General features: G+C 38.1%; 2 protein-coding genes across 2 annotated transcripts; both read left to right on the top strand.

The window, feature by feature from the left end:
• Window positions 1-46: 46 nt before the first annotated feature.
• On the top strand, window positions 47-8661 carry LOC146139344 (uncharacterized). Its single transcript, XM_083391954.1, has 7 exons — window positions 47-482; window positions 1755-1904; window positions 4434-4615; window positions 4956-5071; window positions 5732-6017; window positions 6688-6825; window positions 7208-8661. The coding sequence occupies exons 1-7, from the start codon at window positions 322-324 to the stop codon at window positions 7492-7494; spliced, it is 1320 nt and encodes a 439-aa protein (XP_083248080.1). The 5' UTR covers window positions 47-321; the 3' UTR covers window positions 7495-8661.
• Window positions 8662-9934: 1273 nt separating this feature from the next.
• Window positions 9935-18883, top strand: LOC146139343 (uncharacterized). The gene is made up of 7 exons (XM_083391328.1): window positions 9935-10499; window positions 11142-11252; window positions 14393-14460; window positions 15030-15148; window positions 15922-16018; window positions 16347-16484; window positions 17128-18883. The coding sequence occupies exons 1-7, from the start codon at window positions 10339-10341 to the stop codon at window positions 17331-17333; spliced, it is 900 nt and encodes a 299-aa protein (XP_083247454.1). The 5' UTR covers window positions 9935-10338; the 3' UTR covers window positions 17334-18883.
• The last annotated feature ends 2159 nt before the right edge of the window (window positions 18884-21042 follow it).

Below are 21042 nucleotides of genomic sequence, written 5' to 3'. Positions count from 1 at the left end.
ACAGGCAAAACAAAACCCTAAACGTCGGTAAAGTTCGAAATCAAAACTAGAATTTGATCAAACAAGCAATTCGCCAATTATTAGGATTAAAATTAGCCGAATTTAGGTATAATTCATTGAGTTAGAAAACTAGAATAATCTAGATGCTAGTTGTCCATGCCTGGTCACACTAAGGATGTACGTATTTATTTATTTTGCGTTTGGTTTATAGTAATGGTTTCAAGCTATAACTTTCACTCACTTTACAGGCACCATAAAGCCTTAAACTTAGTCGAATGTTATTGTTTCTGTCGACACACTGCGTTCCCTTGAAAATCGAACATGGGTAAACACGAAATCAAAAAGATGCCCCACCCCTGTCCACACACAATAGAGGACCCAAGTGGAAAGAATCGCGTTTTGGCCGATATGATGGACGCCAAGGGCACTCCACGGCAGTGCTGTACTTGCGGACCTGGCGAGTACGTGAGAAAGATTTGCAAGTAAGTAGTGATTCGTAAAGGTGGCAGCTTAAAAGATAAACATTGTAGTTCCTTTAAAACGTCAAAAGTGTTTGTGTACATGCTGTTATGCGGGGACATCATCCCACTATAAGGTCTAGGGCAGCCTTTCTTAACCTGGGGTAAATTTACCCCAGGGGGTAAATTTTCTCGTTTTAAATTTTTCTCGTTTCGTTTTTAAACGAGCTATCAATCAAAATATCCACATCAGCTGACAAGAAAGAAAAAGTGTGCAAGCCATATGGATTGGTGGCCTACTTTCCTAGTTCAGATTAACTGCTAATTCGAAGTTAAATTCTTTATCATCTAGTGTCGGTAACATTATTTTTCGCGATGATAGCTATTTTAGTTAAATGGCAACATCCTTATCTCTATCTCTTAGTAACTTCATTGCTACATCATAACTGATATAATTTGCTACTCGTTTTTAAAAAGAAATAGCACCATTTTATATATTGGGGGTAAATCTGATATTCATCTTTGTTAAAAGGGTAAAACATACTAAAAAGGTTAAGAACCCCTGGTCTAGGACCAAGTGGTAGTATATAGACGATACTAGGGCTGGTATCCAATTAATTTGTGCCTAATGGCCATGTTTTTCGATCCTATGTATGTACGGTTTTCTATCTTTAAGGCAAATTTTCAAGATAATATTACATTCAAATTATAAAATAAATAGGATTTCCACCGCAAAAGCAAATTTTGGCCACATACCTTGAAAATCATTGAGATTTTTTTAGTTTGACCAATTTGGCTTATTTAACCATGAGTAATGATGTCACTAGGTATCGGATCGGTTCGCGATTTTTCTTACTTAAAATATCGGGTATCGGTATCCGTATCGGAATTAAATATCAAGTTTCAGACATCCCTAGTACGGTCCTAATATGCACTGCTCGACAATGATTAAAACATTATTGATACCCATACCCTATTATTTTTAAGTATATCTATGGCGAACGAAATTTCATGTAAAACTTAGCAAATTATATACTTGTATTACAAACTCACCGTTGTCATTTACAAGTTTGTACAATGAGCTATAAGCAAGAGTATTGCGACTCTTTACGAGAAAATGTCAAGGTGGGTTTAGCGCTTTTACCAAGTTCTTATTTGTTGAAAAATGTTGTGCCGAGAAACTGATTACAGTTTATGTTTTTGCCTTTGTTGATCATTAAATGTGATGTCCCGCACAGGTCTCATAAAATCGACGTGCACACACCAGTTTAACGCAATCCACAACTGTTTTTACAGCGAAGGGGATCTAACCAGCACACAATGTTCCAAGTGTCCTCCAGGCGGCAACCCCTACGACTTTGCCCACCAAAAAACCTACTGTACATTTCCGGCTGGCGCAAATCCAACGCAGCCCCAGAGCTCAACGTTGCCCAGCACAGTCCAAGAGTAAGTAAAATTGCGAAACGTCGCACACACTTAATGTTAACAAGTTGAAATATCTGCGCGTTACCGCTAAGCAAACTCTTGAGGCGATACAGCACAATCCAAGAGTAAGAAAAATGTCGAAGCACGCACGCAATCCATGTCGTAATGGTCATATGATAGATATTTACCAAGTCGAAATATCAATGTGTTATCGCTAAAGTAAACTTCGTCAAAATGTCATGTAAAGGATTCTTGTGAGTAAACGTGAACACGGAGAGAGCTTGTAAGGCTGTCTATTTACAGAAGACACAACTTACCAGCCCTGGCAAATAGTTTTACGGCCGTTTATTTTAATATAATATTTTCATATAAATTAACAAAATAACATTATAATTTAACAAAATATTTCGGTTGTGGCTCCGATCAATTGTTTGCCTCTACTATATCTTCGAATCAAATAGGTATCAATACGATATAAAGTTAAGTTTTCTTAGCGTATTTAAAAAAAATTAAAGCCCTGTTTAAATTTCCTTCAGTTTTGGAAAGTCATGTCAATATTAACTAAAGAATATCTTTAAACGACAATATTTGCTTGCCATCAGACAAAGCAAACAAAACGTATCTTGCGTCGCACTTTCATAGAGTTTTATCAGTTATTGCGCCACTGTTTTAGTGTGCTCAACACCACAAATATATTGACACATTGTCTATCTCTGTTTAGTATGCATGGATTCTTAAACATAATCTTTTCCCTCTTGTCGTCCGAATTGGAGATATTGATAGCGGCCGTTAGTCATTTGGGTGAATAGGATTTTATTAACATTTCGTTTTTCACTTGCCCATAAGCTAATATCCAAATTTATTCAAGTATATTTTTCTAAACATTGCACTACTCTAGTGGTTTTATAACCGGGTGGTTTCTAATGCTCAGGTTTAGAATCTTTTAGATTTTTGCTCAAGCTTCTTGATACAACTATTTTTGCTCGATTAAAACATTGCATATTTTGTTTATAGCCATACCTTATTGGTTTCAACTATATCTGGCGAACGAAATTTCATCTAAAACTTTGCTAATAAACTTCTCTTTTGAACTCGCCGTTGTCATTTACCTGTATAGTGTTCTCCCAGTTCTGTTTATTGTCGCATTACATTAAACCACTTAAAGAAAATTCCAGTATCGAGGTGCTGCAATCCATGTATTATTTTTTATGGCGTCTTGTAAGTTGCCAAGCCATTTTTAATTATGTACTGTGGCATCAGATTAGGTTTTAGGTTGTAAACTTAAAACAAGCAGAAATCACAAAGGTAATGTTTTACACTGGGTATGATTAAAAACCTTCTTAAGGCTGCGAAGCTGGCTTTTTACATTTTAATTTTTAATCTAAATTCTGCCCCGTTTTCGGCAATAAAATTCTAAAATGTTCTTTCATGCGCAGAGCGAGCAAGCCGTTCCTTCGAAGTTGCGCCATTCGCTTGCGTCATTCGTTTTGTGTCACACTCTTGCGTCATCCGTTTGACGTCATTCACTTGCGCCCCCAGGCAACCGCTCTCGACCAATCACGTTGCACTAAGCCAGTTGGGCGTAGCTTTGCAAGAATCTCTTTGCTAAACGACCCAAGTGGCTTTTTCGGCAATTCATATAAGTGCAGCTAAAGGGTTTTAAAACTTGATAATAATAAAATATCAAACTGTTAATAAAAATAAAATACACAACGACATACATGACGTCATTAATGTGACACTACATAGAAAATTATTTTGATTCACGGGAATGTATTTGTACAATGTAGCTCAGTTTCTAGATGCTTTAAAACGGAGTAAACTATTGTTGTCTACATGCTGGTTTCTTCGCAAAAGGATGATGTCAAGTTTTTTCTTCGTAATATAAGGCTGCCCTTAGGAATCGAGGATCTTTACTGATCGTCAATGAAGTCAAATATATTTCAACCCCACAAAACAGCATTAAAGCAAAGCTATTTTTGGCCAAAAAAAGCATCGACACGGTCGCATCGTTACCTTACAAATTCAAGCGATTTTTAAGTTGAAAAAAAAAGTGGGATTTACTCAACGATTAGATTCTTGTATGTATTTTTCATAGCGCTTTGAGCTAAACTACACTGAACTGTCGGGCAACTTTGCTTAAGGTTACGCTTGAGCACGTCCAGCCATTGACGTTCGGCAAGCTATCACCAGTTTCTCAAGGAGTTAACCCTGGGTCAAACGCGGCAACAACGCGTGGTGGAACGTTTGTGTCAATAGGCCTCCCTTTAAATGCCGGCGAACACCACCACGTGACTTATCTTTCTGAGGTTACTTCATGTCAAAAGGAAAGAGGTAACCAGCGTTCAGAGTTGTTCGCCGTTCATGGCGCTTCCGCTGCAAATCTTCTTGCTGCGGCGCGGTACTGACTTATTTTTATGAGGTTACAAAAAAGTACGAGGTTATTTCGTGTCAAAAGGAAAGAGGTTACCAAAGTTCAGAGTTCTTCGCCGTTCATATGATTTTAGCTGCAGCCTGGTACTAGTAAGTGGTTTACATATTTTTTTGCAGTATCGCTACACAACAATTGACGCCAGCGAACATTGACATTGATACTTCAGCAAGCACAACAACAACAACAGGTTACCCGACAACTGCTCACGAACTGTCCTATTCTACAAACTCTACCGTTTTACAACAAAGCACAAATGAAACCAAATCCGAAGGACAGCCACCTTTCACATTTTCCTACGGTAATTTTGGTAGCTCTCTCGTTGAGTTAATTTATGTAACTTCGTGAAGAGGTAAGCGACCAAACCCTTATTTCTTACGCCAACCACCTGTGATAACCATAAGGGTATTTAAAAACAAAATCAATAAAATTATCCCTACAGCAATCGGTATCTTAAGCAAATTAGGTAATCTACACTCAGAAAATCTTAAAAACACAAATACAATACGTATAAGAGAGCCGCATAAAATAGGCCGAGGGTCGCATGCAGCTGGTAAGCCTCGGGTTTGCCAGATATTGATACAACCTCAAACATCACCTATGCGCATCGAGGTTTTAACCTACTTTTGTATTCACTTCAGAAATGCATCTCTTCGTTTACGCATTTGCGTTGATTAGCGCTGTGGTGGTCGTCGGGTTTTTGCTGCAGAAGGCATTTCGCTGCTGGCGACGACGCAGAAATACCATTGCCAATGAGGTGAGGGTTTGTCAGTGTTGTAAACAAGTTATTTGCAAAACAACGTAGTCCAAGTCAAGACATTAGTTAACCAAGTCAAGTCCCATTCCAAGTGACTTGTATCGCAAGTCAACTCCAAGTCGGGTCAAGTTATTTACTTTAAAAATAACTGTTAAATTTTCAAAATTAGTAAATTAGTTCGATTCCAAGCAATATTTTGCATAGCAAACTTCAAAAATTAAACATATAGCAAACATTTTTTTTGTTACGTTTGAAAAGTAACGTAACTAACCTTCGAGTAGTAAACAAACCTTATACCTTAAGGTAAAACACTTAAGATTAATGTAAGCCACTTAACTTACGAGTCTTTACAACACTGGTGTTTGTTTTAAGAAAAATGTTCATATCCTAAAGTCACAGTTGTAAATAAAAGGGCGTATCTTTATGGAACCCGAAACCATTGACTATACAGGTTTCTTCTTCGAAGTAAAACTCAAATTTAAAAATCTATTAGTTACAATCGTTTTGTTTTTTACTTTTTATTTCAACATTTATAATTTTATTATCAATTTTGTGTAAATGACTTTGCCCGGTGTCGCTTTTGTACGAAGTGACGATGACCCTGCAATTTTGTTCATTTAAAAAAAAGTTTTAACCTTCATCTTTTGTACGTTCATTCAGGACGTAGAAGCGAGTTTGCCGGACAAAGAACCCCTGGTGGACTCGGTGGTGTTTCGTCAGGACAGCCAATCAACCCCGGTGCTAGAGCGAAACAACGTCGAGCATGAGCAACCTCGAGACAACAGGCAATCGGAGATCATTGAAGATAGTGGCCGAAGTGACGATGAGCTGTTGTTTAAAGAAGATTCGGTTCAGCGAGACGCGGACGGCGATAAGCAAACGTCAAGGCCATTCGGAGCGGCGCCCGCGGGGGAACTGCAGCGAAACGCGCACATCTGCGCCGAACGTGAGTGTACAACTGTGCAGTTCCAAATTCAAAGTAACAAAAATTATTTATCCTGCATTTCTGGCTTAAGCAAATTAAATGGTCAATTTTCACTTTTAAAGGTTAAATTGAAATACGACCAAGGGCGTATTTGCTGGTTTTCGTAGAAACTTTTGGTAAAAAAATCATTTCTACAAATACTAAACGATTTAGTGCATTAGCTGCCTTATTAAACATGAAAAGATTTCTTACAAGGGGTTACTCTTGGTCAAACGCGGCAACGCGTGGTGGAACGTTTGTGTCAATAGGCTTTCCTTTAAATGCCGGCGAACACCACCACGTGACTTATTTTCTGAGGTTACAAAAGTACAAGGTTACGTCATGTCAAAATGTTACCATACCAACGTTCAATTACTTTTTCGCCGTTGTGAGACCTAAAGTATTCTAGTACCTCCAGGCACGGCCAGCATTCCCACAACGTGAGAATTCCTTAAAAAAATACATGTATACACAATTATAATGTAAATAAATATAATTCTGAAAATGGCTGTCCTGTGGTGCATCTTTAATCTGAGTTTTATCTAGCGCAACTTTGAAATATTTAGCTGACGATAGTAATTTTGTTTAGCGAATTTTTTTCGGGATTATTTCCCTGTTAGAATCTAACAACGTTTGCATCGTGTTTTTACAGTAAACGCCGTCGGACACTTCTTTCTCCACATCGGAAGTCATCAAAGCATGTTGCTTAACTCCGGTGACGTTTACAAACTGGGACACTACCTGAAAATCGGACCCACTAACCTAACCGACATGGACAACAAGTATAAAAGTAAGACATTTATAGCAGCGAAAACCTGAAGAAACTTTTTAATTGTAAAATAACGTACGAAAGGCGCTAAGTGTAACACGCAGCTTAATGTATTGAAACTTAGATTTATTCGAATTTGAGTTTTTTAACTGATAATGCCGTTTTGGCGTAACTTTATAGTATTTGTCTTCGAAATACCCTTTGTTGTTCTTCTTGGATCTTACGATATTGATAAACAATCAAGAATTGGCAGTGTTGGAACAGACACAGACCCAAATATCAACAATATTAATAATTATATTAGTATTTTGAAACACTATATACGAATCTGTTCATAAGTTTACTGGTGCAAATATATTAGTATTATTATATCAACAGCCTAACGCGGTGTTATTGTTTTTAGGCGAAACGGCTCGCTTCCTTTACGAAGTGTTCCAAGCGACCCGCAAAGAACACGTTGATGGTAATCTGCTCGACGTTCTGTTTGCCAAGCTGGAAAAAGCCAGGCTTCTAAAGCTGGCCCAGGAACTGGACAACGAGCTGAAGACAAAGATCCCGGGGTACAAATCCAGGTTCCAGAGTCTCCCAATGAACGAAGTGTCGTCTGAAATGGATGGAACAAGTGGAGAAGATCTTCTTAATGAAACAGAATCGACGTCTGACGAATCCAACCGTAACAACGAATCCTAGTCGTGACAATACAGCAACGAAATGTTAAGTTTTCCATTGCGGGGAATCAAAATGATTCGGTCCTTTATGTTCCACAACACCTTGAGATAAACGGGCAACAAAGGGGAAGGATAAGACGGATTGTGAAGGAGGCTTTATTCACGTGTGAGCAATTGTTTTAAGGGGTTAAAGATCTGAAAAACGTGGCAAAATGGCAATACACTCTCTTGTTTGTAAAATGGCAATGTGTTCTCCGTGTGCGGCGACGAAAAGGCGTTAAAGTAACACTGGCGGTATTGGTTTCAAATTAGAAGGCTTTTTAGAGAAAAAATGTTAGCAGTAAACAATGAGGGGTTCGCACTGTGCCTTAAAAAACATTTACGTCTTATAATTATCACAGTTACACAAAAGGCATACCAATGTGTCCAACATGATACTGGCCACTCGTTACGCAACCCTAACTTTACACAGAAAATAGAAAGATGGTGAGCATCAGCAGAAACACCAATGGAGTGAATCGTTCGTGACAATAACAGGAATCGGAAACTCTGAATTGCCGAGTTCTTACTAAAGGTTTCCGATAATAGAATCGAGATAGACATCGTTTTTCGGTATTTTTTTGTACATAAACTAATTGTGCACTATTTGCAAAATGTGTTGGAGATGCAATAAAGTGCCAGACTGAATAATTATTGTTTTTTTAATATTGGCATAACATATTTTATGTTTTGTGTTTCATATTTTTTGTGCTTTCTAAAAATTTTCTTACTTCAACTGTTGCTTTATCTTCTCAGTGCCAACTATTTTTACTGCTGAATTGGTAACACTGCAAATAGACAAATGAGAAAACTGCCCTTTTCATGGGTAGACATATTCCTTTTTTATGAGATATAAAGATCGTTTATCGATTTAATAGTTGTTCAAAAAAGTCATTCTTTTCAAATGATTTTTTTATTGCTCTATCTCTTATAGTACTTTTATTAAAGTTCTTCCATCTTCTATAACTTATTTTTATGCTATTTGTAAGATTTTTTAAACAGGGCGTTCTTTTGTAAAACAAAGTGCACTTTAAAAAAAGTCATGTATGTTCTAACCAGTGTGCCTATATATTTGAGCTGTATGAATAAAGTTGACGTATACAAATATAAACGATTGCCTTGTCCAAATATAACCGTTTGAACAATTGAGAGAGAATGAAAATCACTGATTTTAATTCGCCACATAAATGGAAGAATACTGCTGTTGCAATATCAAGGCGTAAACTGGCTTTCAAGCGCCAAAAAGAAACTCATTGACTCGGGGGAGAAATAGCTGAGGAAGTCATTACGTATGCAAAGCGCCCACACTATTTTCCGCTTATTGGCTTTGGTTCTTGTTCGAAAGGAATGTACGACTAAAATACCACGCGTTCAAACAAAGGACGCCAATGTGTCCCAAGCCAAAATGATTGGCATACAAAACAATCCTTGACATACAAACTTCAAAATTTGTCCAAAAGTTTTAAAAAATGTTCAGGATAAAAATGTAAGTTAACAGTTATAACATAATTTACCCAAATTGAAATATAGAATTAAGTCCAAGTTTTTGATCGTTTAGTTTAGTTTGTTACGCAAGTCGTTCAGTTACGTTGGGCTTCATAATATAAACGATTAAAAAACTTTTGATAAAGGCAGAAACTTACAATTAGACTAGTAACTTACAAAATGGTTATAAACACGAAATTTAAAAAAAAAATAATTATCCATGCTCATAGCTTCTTCGCAAAACGCGTGATATTATTCTATCAACACATAAAGAACGACGACATTACAGCAGCATTGCGAGAAACGTGGTTCATTCCCTTTTGGGGAATCCCCTGAAAAAGTTTTGTGACGTTTTTCAAGTCACGTGATCGCCGTCTTTGGGTGATCCAGGTAAATCTGAAGGTGTTCAGTCAAAACCGGTTTAAACTGGGATACTCTCGGCAGACAGAAAAAAAGAAAAACGTCGAGTATAAACTAGGCATACCAAGACATTCTTTAAAACGTGTACTATTGTTTTTCGACAGTTGAGTTTGAGAAACAAGCAGCAACATTACAAAACGAGCTTAGTACAGCATTTAAAAGCATAAGTTATATTAGTTCTAATTGGTTTATTTTACTTGCCCGACCTTCGCAATTTTAAGGACAAACATTAGTTTGGGGCATTTATAACTAGCGAGGCTGTCGAATGAAATTGAAACTGCTACCACAACGATCATAACCATTCAACAACTAACACATAGACAAATCCAGGCGTATCTCACTTAACAATATTTTCATTCTAAACAATTGGGCTCCAAATTAAGCAACGTAAACGTAAAAAATCTGACTTAAATTCTACAACAAAGAGTCTCACCTACCAACGTTTGAGCCGCCGGTAGTTGCATCATTCCTTTTTTCTTTCTAGAACAATCGCTGGAAAGAAGGTCGCGGGGCTCGACTGTGGCCAGTCATTGACTGAAAAGGCCGTCAGGCAGTAAACATCTACAAGCAAACATAGAACTGAGAACGCATTGGGCGACTGTTAAGTTGTTGCCGTACTTCAAAACTACAAGAATGTTTATGTTAAACAACTGGGCTAGGATTTAAGCTATGTAACTACAGCAAACTTGAATAAAATTCTGCCACAAAGAGTCTCGTCTACCTACGTAATCGTAAGCCGCCAGAGGTGGCGCCATCACATTTTTTTTTTCTAGAACAATCGCTGGAAAGAAAATCGCCAGACTCAAGACTGTCACGAGTCAGACTGAAAAGGCGGTCAGGCAGTAAACATCTACAAGCAAAAATAGAACTGAGAAGCAATTGGGCTACTGTTAAGTTGTTGCTGTTCTTCAAAACTACAAGTATGCCCAAGGCAGAAATTGCAAATATGGCGAACCCTTGTCCAGGCACAACTCCTGACCCACAGGGCAACGGCATTGTTTTAAGGGACATGTCTGTGGGAGACGGAACGGAACGGCAGTGTTGTGCCTGCAACCCTGGACAGCGCTTGAAAAACATTTGCGAGTAAGTGCTTTTGACATTAGAAACATAAAAAAGTCCTAGGGACAAGTTTAACCATGCTACACTACATTGTAACCGATCGCTAGCCAGCACACAATTATAATGGCAAAATAAACATTTTTAAGTTGATTTTTTAGAACAACAAAAATAATTGTGCGCTGGCGAGTACTTTACATTGTAAGCTTACTGCTTTCAATGTTGTTAGGCGACGGCTTAATTGGGTGTATAACATATTTTTACATTTTATTTGTACCTGTCATTCGTCATTTGTAAATGCAAGAATTTTTTTAGTCACTGTAACAGACTTATCCCGCAATGAACAGGAAAGTCCAAATCAGTTGTCACATGTTGGCTCAACGATAGGAATGGCTATATTTGGTCGAGCTACACTGTTTGTGTAGCTAATATATATATATTTTTTCGCCTATAGTTGCAACTAAATTGCCCTGAAGAAGATTGTCCGAATAGGTAATCGAAAATAAAAATTTTCCGATAGAATAATTTCACAATGAAATAAGTGTAACATACTTAGCATGCAACTAACAAAATAGTCAAAATCAGTTGTTACGTGTTGGCCAACGATGGGAATGGGTATATATGGACATCGAGCTACTCTTTAACAAAGAAACCAATATATTTTCGCAGAGAGGGCAATATGACGAGCACACAATGCGTTGAATGCCCCGCTGGGGGTAACACGGACAAGTATACCCACCAAGACAGGACGTGTTCGTCCCCGCCCTCTTCATTCCACAGGTTGGTAAAGTTTACTGAACAAAGCATAGCAGTTACACGTCCGATCAGTAAATATAGCTCTGCCGACAAAGCAAGAATTTGCAGAATCCATTCACCAGTTTCTCGGATTTCTATTGGTTCAAGCGCTTTGTTGATTGGCTTGAATGAACATGACGTGACATTCCTCAGGAAACGTAGTCACGAGTTGCGGGTTACTCGGGTTCATGTTCCTTCGGTTGCATGGGGTTTTGACCACTCTTACCTTTGGGTTTTAGAGTACTATAGTATATTTGTCCTGATGAGCCGGTCAGTCCTGTGATACTGTGTGTCAATTAAACGCTGGGCACAAATAGAGTTGTCTACTTTCATAACTTTTAATTTATTAACTAGTTCCCAAAAACGTCAGCAGTTTAACGTTGCTCTGCAACGGTTAAAAATGTTTTTATAAACTCGTAAGCCGCTCATGTGTGTTACTCCACTCTGTTGGCTAATCATGCCAGCAAATGTTTTTCGATCGTAAAACAACGCAACTGGTGTGTTTTTGTACAGCCTAACTGCGGTACGACGAACGACTTTTTAATGAGCATGAACAAAATGTGTACATAGCATTACTCATCGTGATTAAGGCTATTGACAAAAACAATAAATATTGCGTCAAAACACAGTAGGAATATCAAAGCCCATACGTTAACATCGTTTGATGTTTGATGTTGAAAAGAATAGAGATATATTTAAAACGTTTAAAACGTTACCCACTTCTGTATCGGCTTTGATATTTCTACCACGTCCTACTAAAACTTCCAAGCAATATGCTCCAATGTGTCAAAAACACATTTGGATAAGGTAAAAACTAATACCTAACCTCGACTAAACCATTGCATCAATCAAGTCTTTACGAACTAGGCTTTTCTAAATTTGACATTGACGACTGACGTCAAATATTTCACCCCTGCGTCACAGAACAATTGCAGACACAACACCATTTGCCATCAATGAACCGCTTTACGTACACCCAAGGTTTGTTATACGTAACATCCAATACATAGCATCAGATTCGACGCTTAGTCCCACAACACAAAAGCAAATACGTACAGTATAGTATAGGTTGTATATTTGGAACTTTTCGAATGATTTTTATTAACTTTCAAAATCCACATAAGGAAAAAGTAATCAAGTCAATTATTTTCATATACCTTTTGATCTTGTAATTTGAACAACTAGAAGTGTAATGTTTCATTATTTAGGTTGGTTATACAGCTAAAGACAAACATTAATATACTTAATAAATATGCTGTTGCTACCAGGCATAGTATATTTCAAATAGGTTCCTCCGGCATAAATTTATTTAACCAACGTTTCGGCTTACTATCCAAAAATTTAATATACTTGTAAAATCAACTAAAAACATTAAATCTAACCTCTTACGAGTAATGCCCACAATTTATAAACCAAAGATTAAGTCAGGTGCCAAATGGAATTCTTTCATACTTTGGCTTAATTGGCCTAACCCGGTCGAATGTCTTCCGTTTACCGGATATATGTGCGTTAGCGCAAATAGATAAACAAACACGGTGCACAGCTTCCATAGGCGATTGTTGTAAATACGGTAACGCGCGCGGAAGAAACGAGACAAATCGCTGTAAACAAAAGGCGGGACAAGTTCTGCTCACTTTCAGTTCCTCTTTCTGATAAAGCAAGGAAATAGGCCTTCCTGTGAGGTCACAACGTATCGCCAATCATGATTCACCGCGAAGCCGATGAGTCATGGTGTCATGGTGCAACACGCTTTCCAAATATTTTTAGGTTTGCCCAATTAGGTAGAGAATTGGAATAAGCGAACTCACGAAAATTAAAAAATAAGAAAATCTCTACTAGAACTACTGTACAACTCGTTTTCAAGAAAAACGTGAATGGCAAAGATTCCCAGCACCAAAGGTTATCACATTTCAGGCTGTGTATAATTAACACATTCGGCACGGAGTAGCATTTAAACAAAGCAGCATTTTACAAATAATCAAAAATTAGATTAGAACGGCAATTAAAATTCATACAGATAAGATTAGAATTATTCGTAAAATTAGAAAACTAGAATTATCTAGTTATACAAGTGGAACCGGAAATGAGAATTAATATGGCGCAACAATACGAATCTGTAAATAACACGTTATTGAGCAATCACAAACGTCGTAAAATAGCTTAGTCATCGTCCGTCGGTGCTGTACAGCTGGGAAATATATCGAAATGTCGCCCCTTTGTAAGCTTTTCGTAACAAAAAACACCGTGACGTTTTAATGGCGCGGCTGACATCTCTTGGCGACGAATAATTTACCACTGAAATTTTGCTACTTATTGCCTAATTTATATATATATCCCCACCACTAAAACGAAGGTGGAATAAAGACAGTCGCCAGTATTGTTGGTAAAACTGGTCAAAAAAGGCGCAAGCTAATAGGTTAAAATAGGGAGTCTGTGTTGTTCGAGATAAAGCTGCAAATTGACCTAGACGCCTACTGTTTTGAAGTTGTTAAAGTGAACACGCGCTCAGCGGGTGAACACGCGCTCAGCGCATGACGCTAACTAAACCAGGAGTCACCCGAGATTCGAGGTTTGCTTAGGTACACTTTGTGTTCCTTCATGATTCGCTGTCGCGGCTAGTGGTCCAATACTGTCAACTTTGTGTGTTTGATGTGTGCTATTTAAGGATGGATTAACGGTTTATAGGCAGAATAGTTTCGTATTTGGGACAATGCACCCAGGGCCACGACAAAAACTGTTGTCAATCGATTTTTAATGGCGACCACATACACCTAATTGCCTTTTTTTCCAGTAAAAATTCGTATGTTTCCTCTATACAAGTGTAATGGTATACCAACGCATGTTGTTTTAAAATGCGACTTACAAGTGATTGGGGCCTGTAAATCTGCTCAGAGTCAGTCGCATCACGCGCCACGCTTTCCTGCAGGGGTTACCTTCGGTCACCTGTCTCGGGCGTACTCTGGGTCAATTGCTCTGGCGACCGTGGCTTGCCGTGGCATGCCCAATATTTCATCATGCACTTCTGCATTCGATGCCGTTTTTTCGACCTGTTTAATTGTCCACGCCTAATGTTTCCAAAACCATGTCAATGACTTCACCTCGTTGTATTTTGGTCACTGTTTTAGAATGAATGGCACGACAACCGACAGCAGTGATGTGATCGACCAACTAAACAAAGGGAATCCAATAGAATGTAAGTTTTACCACACTTTTAATGCTTGGAAAATCAACAACACAATTAGAGTTAAATTAAGAATATGAATATCAAGCCCATACAGAAGCGTTTAAAAAAAATTTTGAAACGTTCAAAATGCTCCCTACCTCTGTTGGGCATTGATATTCTTATTGCGTCTTACTACAACATCCAACCAATGTGCTTTAGAGTAGATTTACCTTTAATCAAATTGAGTAAGTGGTCAACTATAGGTATATTCGTTTTTTAATAGGACTACAAAAAACTCAAAAATGGTAAGTTCAAAATAGAACTCGATGTGCTTAAAATGAGCATCACATACTATCAATTAGGATTTAAACTTATAACACAACCTGACATCAAAACCGAGAGAACAAAATTTAGGCTTGGAAATTTTTAGGTCTAAATCTGAAGCATAGTTGGTTCATGGCACTTTTACACCAAATTACGATTTTTTTCCTGTAGTTTGAATTTAAACTTAATTTGCAAACCTTTAAAAGTCCAAGGTGTTAAAGTCTGTCGATAGCTGCGTATTAATTAACCCAGTATTTGATTGCGGTCTTTTACAGGGTGGAAGGTTGCGATCGTAGTTTTAGCGATTGTTGCTGTGGTGGCCTTGGTTGTGGTGTTTATAAGGTACAAATACAACAAGAAAAGAAAATGCCAGCGTAGAACTCGAACTCCTAGGGTAAGTTTCATTCGACATCAAACTAAATGTAAACCTATAAGATCAGCAAAGACAAGTGTTTGCTTCTGTCGAAAAATAAAAAAATATTATCAAATAAAGCAATCCCAAAAACTATTATCAAATAAAGCAATCCAAAAACTCATTATAGAAACAGCAGGGTTAGTGACAAGCTGATTTAATAACCACTCACCCATCTGGTGAGTGACCTTAAGCAAGCATTGCTTGTTGTTATCAGACTTGTGAACTTCATTTGGTAATTATGTTAAACCCAAACGAAGAATGAAGGCAAACATTCGCGTAAACTGCTAAAGATACGCGCTTTGCGCATCACATAGAGTAAAAGTCGCAGGCATTCAATTGTCCGGTTGAAAATCGAGGCTAAACATACTAAAAATCAACTATAGTAGCATGAAAAAAACGTGCCATTGTTTTACGAGCTTTATTTCGTCTGGACAAGTGTTACTCATTGGTAAATATTCGCCCAACTGGCGAGTGCATATTTTAATTTAATGGCAATCATGTGCAGGCATTAAATATACGTTTAACGTTTGAATGTTTTGAGAACTGCACGTCAAAACAAAACCTCAAGTCTTACGTCATACATAAGTTCCTGTAAATAAAACCCTTTACAATGTTATGATAAAAACTGCATTTCGAAACCTGCAAAAATTACCTCGCATTTTTACCGTTTTGAACAGTAAAACCTTGATTACGTTTCATTTTTGTTTTCGTTTTGAAATTCACTATGTGAACCATCTCTGTTACGCTTGCAGAACGTCGAAGACCCGCCAGCTGGACGTCAGCAGCCAGTATACAATCCAATTCCAACAGGAGAAAATGCCCAGAGATTAGACCAACTAACAAAAATACGTAAGTGGAGTAATTTGATAACGGTTGTCGCGAGGACAGCTATTTAGCTTGACCGCGTTTCAGCATCGTTTTTCTTCTGAATATACTGTTAAAGTAAAATAGGCCAGCACAACTTAACCACGACCCCAAATTTCAATAACTCGAAGAAGAACATGTAACACTGGTCAAAGTCATTATTAAAAGCTATAGTTTTTGGTGGTGCAAAATTACTGATTAACGGCAAAATGTTTACCGTAAACTTAAATGTTTTTTTTTTATTTTTACACCACCCATTTTGCCACACGCTCACATTAACAAAGTCTAACTTTGAAATCTAACTTTCTTACAGTCGACCAAGCGGGACTTTTTTTCATAAACATTGAAGATAATGAAAGCATCCAAATCACGAGCAGACAAGTCCACACTCTAGCAGTGAACTTTTCAATTTCGCCAACACGACTCGGAGACTTGGAGAATAAACACAAACGTAATTATTTTTCCTATTATTTTCTTTTCATTTATAGACGAAAACAAAACAAAAGCTTTTACATTTGTGCGGATTAGATTAACGTTACTCAAGCGAGGAAATAATTTTTTTCCAAATTTTCCCTTTAATTTTTAAAACCCAAGCAAATTTTCGGCATCTGTGTTGCTTTGCTTAACAAACCCATAAAACGGGTCAGTTTTGTACAGTTTTGTACTGCTGCAGATTCATCACGCGTGGTTGGATTAAATACATAACGCAAAGACACGGGATAAAGATAAAACAGTGCCGAGTCCGACCTCTACTCGACAGCCTGTATTTCAGCTATTTACTCAAAATAGAGTTAATACCAAACAAACACAATCCACCCATAAAAGGGTGTACAATGCGTTGATATAGAGGAAATATGCTATTTCACCTTTCGACCTTATCGTTTGTAAACTGGTGCTGGTCATGTGCAGATCGAACTCCAGACTCGTATATTCTTATAGGTTGTCTTAGTCTGAGTCCGACTCAAACCAAAGCAGATAAGTCGACTCCGTCGACTCCAGAGTAGATTCCTACCCCAACTTTGATTTTAGGAAAGTACTATTTGAAAAAGTGTCAATCGATTTATTTTTTATCGAACAATTTTGTTTAATTGTAGACGACACTGCACGGTTTCTCTTCGACGTGTATCAAATCATCAGGGAAAGAAAGGGGCCGTCTGCACTGGACGAAATCTTCGAATACCTGAACGAAAACCATCTGTTGGTCGCACAAGAACTGGACTTAGCACTAGTGGCAAAGGTCCCGGGTTGGCAAGCCAGATACGCAATTAACATAGTGGACGAATGTGACCGACAACGCTAAACCAAAAGGCCGGGCGAAGGCATTTCAATATAAACCCGTTTGGAACGATTTACAAGCGTCTATGTGGATAAGTGCGTGTCTAGATTCCGATTGGAGAAAATAACTCGCGACCAATCAACCAAGGCGAGAAGAGGAATGTGTGGAAAAACGTACCGTATGGCTTCTATGGTTCGGTATGTTATTAACGTCGGTGCTGCGAACAAACATTAACCGTCCAGTAAATATACGATTCACTCTTGCCTTTACGATAACAAAGTTGTACGCTGTTCGTACGCATTGGTTTGCCATCCAAACAAAAAACAAATTCAGAAGGTTTGTTTCGCAACGTTGGTGCTGTATTGTATGGCATTGTTGGTTTACATATTCATATACACATCTTGTCGCGAACGCTGATAATGAAGCTGTACACGCAGAATGAGGCGTGGCCGAAGTGTTTTGTTCGTTGCAGAAGTATTTGAACAGCATAATTCAGACTTGGCAATTCACCGCAAGACGGCCGGCGGTGTAAATACGCGTTTTTCACAAGACTGTAAACTATTGTGACCTTTGATGCTTTTTCCTGCTATGTCTGCACGGTATCACGTGTCAAAATTAATAAACCGGCTACTTGCGGCCACACTGCAATGTTCTTTGTGTTTTTCCTTTTTTTATTTATCACCGAGGTCTTCCTCAATCCGACTGCTGTTTATTACTATACGTGCCTAGTTGAATAATACAGTTCTACTGAAAGAGGATTACTGTTTAACCACAAAGGCCTTTTCGTCGCGGTGCCAACCCTGTATCGTGCATTCCGAATCGACAACTTCGATAACACACATTGCTCGCGTATTTATTATGTTGCTACTTTTTGCTTTCATATACTTTGGAGCATATTGTTTAAAGGTTGTAGTAAGACGTAATAAGAATATCAAAGCCCATACTGAAGTAGGTGTCATTTTGAACGTTGTGAATAACTCTTTGTTTGTTTCCTTCTTTCTGACGTCTGTCTCAGCAGTATATATACACTTTCAATCAGTGCCTTCTCACTATGTTGACAATGAATAAAGGAGAGGTATTCGAAACGTTCAAAATGATACCTACTTCTGTATGGGGCTTGATATTCTTATAACGTTTTGCTGTCATATAGTTTACGGGGTTTGTTTAGATAGATCAAACTTTACGACACTACCCCTCACTTTCGGCGCTTTTTTCTTACGCAACAACCTGTGACTCACTTCCTATTGCCAAAGTCCAAAGTGCCTCGCTGCTTGTCATTGGTGGCAAAAGGGGCGTTGTGACAAGGAGCGTTACGAAAAGGGGCGTTATCACAACAATATCCTGGCATCGTATCACTTGCAGCTCACCACTTCTTTGTCATGTAAAAGGCGAAAAATGGTGAAACCAGTTTGACGAATGCTCTTCCGACACAATACTGGATATTGTCCTTTTCTTTATTGGAGCATTATATTTAAGCTTTTATATTTATTCCGATGCTTCTGCTTATTCCGCTTACACTTTATTTCTACTGTTTCGTGTTTGCTCTTTTAAAAAATAAACACCAGAAGCCTGTGCTTGTGAAATTTAGTGGCGTTGTCAATAGCAACACATTGAAAGTAAGCTGAAAAAGTATGCCATTTAGGCACTCTACTTTAAAAAAAATATTTGATTTGCCCAATCGGGTTCACCAAACCTTTTTTTTCTTTTTTTTGATGTGCTGAGTACATTTAGTTAATTCTCTGTTTCGAAACGCAAAATGTCCAACGGTTCAGTTGCGATGTAACACTATCCGCATGGCATAACAATGTTTCTAACTTTTTAAACAAGCAAACAGTGCTTCAAAGTAATGTTTATGGCAGGTTATAACACATTACGTGTTACAAGTTACAATGCATTGGTCTAGCTAGGACACTTGGTACTATGTGCATATAATGAATTGCACAACATGACTATAGCCAGCTACATGAGTTCGAAAATATAGTATGTGTTTGGCAAAAGTCATTATAATGTTTAATGAGGAAGGCTTAAGACAATCCGTCAAAAAAGCATGTCAACTCAAAGCAATATTTGTTCGTACACATTTATTAATTGTTGCTGCGTTGGACACTTTAGAAACACTTTTACACGGTAATATAGCAAGTGTTTAATGTTAGGCAATTTTATGGATATTGACGTCAATGGATATTGACGTCAATATTAAATACGGAAGGTTGAATTCATTCGTCAAAATTTGCATAAAGTAATATTTGTTCACACACATATAGTAATTGTTACTGTCCTGGAAACCTTAAAAAATTACTTTAGCACGGGCCACCCTGAAAACAAAGTGGGCCACAGATTCCCCATCCCTGGTCTATAGGACGCATGACTTCGCATTATTTACTAAACAAAATAACTCCGACGATAAAACTTTCCACGTTCCAGCGATAAATTTAACCTAGTTCCCTCTTCGGCGCCGACTAAAGTCCAAACCATACTCCATGCGGATTGGTCGGTTAGGTAATGTGTGGCAAGGGGTGTTCCCAATGTGACAACAATGGTTGTTAAGGCCTAACCATCAAGAAGCAGCTGACAAATGTGGTTGGTTGGTTAGTTGGGTGTGTTGGAGGTGTGTTACAGCAAGTATGGGTATGAACGTCATTCGAGCGTGTTATATGACGTCATAGAAGATTTTAGGGTTGCGACTCTAATTTCAAGTATGGCGAAACATCAAATTTCTCCCCCAAAACCGACAACATCAAATGTGAACGTTTCTAGGTGTCATGAAACCTTCGCATGATTTAATTAAATTCAGGTAAAAAGAACAATTTAATTTGGCCAAGCTGTATCGTTTTTTAAGCGTGAAAACGGTTTATCAAGTTAACTGGAAAGCCCAGTACATGTTCTACAAAACGTAAATATATAGTTGGGTAATGTGTGTTTCGTAATTTTTTGCTCAACATGCCAATCAAACATATTTCAAATAATTGATTCGCCGACGGTGTTGTACTTAAAGCAAGTTTTCAACAACGAGGAAAACGCTTTGTCCGTGCCGCAATTGAATTTACTTTATATTCTCAAGGAAATGGTTACACAGAGCATTAAGTAAGATGTATTAACCAGCAAAACGTTTTCGTAAGGAAAAAAACACCCACCACATAATTATGTGGCCGACATTAAAAAAACATCCATACAGGTCTACAAAAATGACCGTGCAGGCAAATTTCAGCTACTGCGAAACAGCTATAGTTCCTGTTTTAACTTGATATTCCATAGGTCCAAGGCACACGCTGTTCGCGACTGAACAGTAAGTGGTGTGTGACATCACCCAGCGTGTGCACAGCGTAAGGAACGACGTCATTAAACATGGCGAAATCTAAACCACTATTGTGTGAGCAAATTGGCAAGTCACTACTATTTATGTTTAGCAGATGGTTTTGTGAGTGTGGGAAATATGGCGAAGTCCAAATGACTCTTGAGCGTACCAAACCAATACAACTGGTTGTAAATAGTTTCTGACTTGTGGTTGGTCGGTTTGTTTAGGGGCGTGTCAAGAGGGGCGGCCCAATTCATCCAAGCATATTGAATGATTTGTGATGTCGTTTTTTTTTTTTTACAGACTACAAACGGTTGCTTTCCACTGGAACACCGAATTACGAACAGCAACTAAAAAAAGCAGCAACACAAATACCGTATGACTATAGCCGTCTACAAGCGGCAAAATATCAAAAGAGAATGTTGCTTTGTCCAAGCG

The sequence above is a fragment of the Ascidiella aspersa genome, chromosome 6 (genome assembly GCF_963924565.1).
Source record: "Ascidiella aspersa chromosome 6, kaAscAspe10.2, whole genome shotgun sequence".
Taxonomy (NCBI): Eukaryota; Metazoa; Chordata; class Ascidiacea; order Phlebobranchia; family Ascidiidae; genus Ascidiella; species Ascidiella aspersa.
Note: the sequence above shows the minus strand (reverse complement) of the source record. Positions and strands in the feature narration are given on the sequence as shown.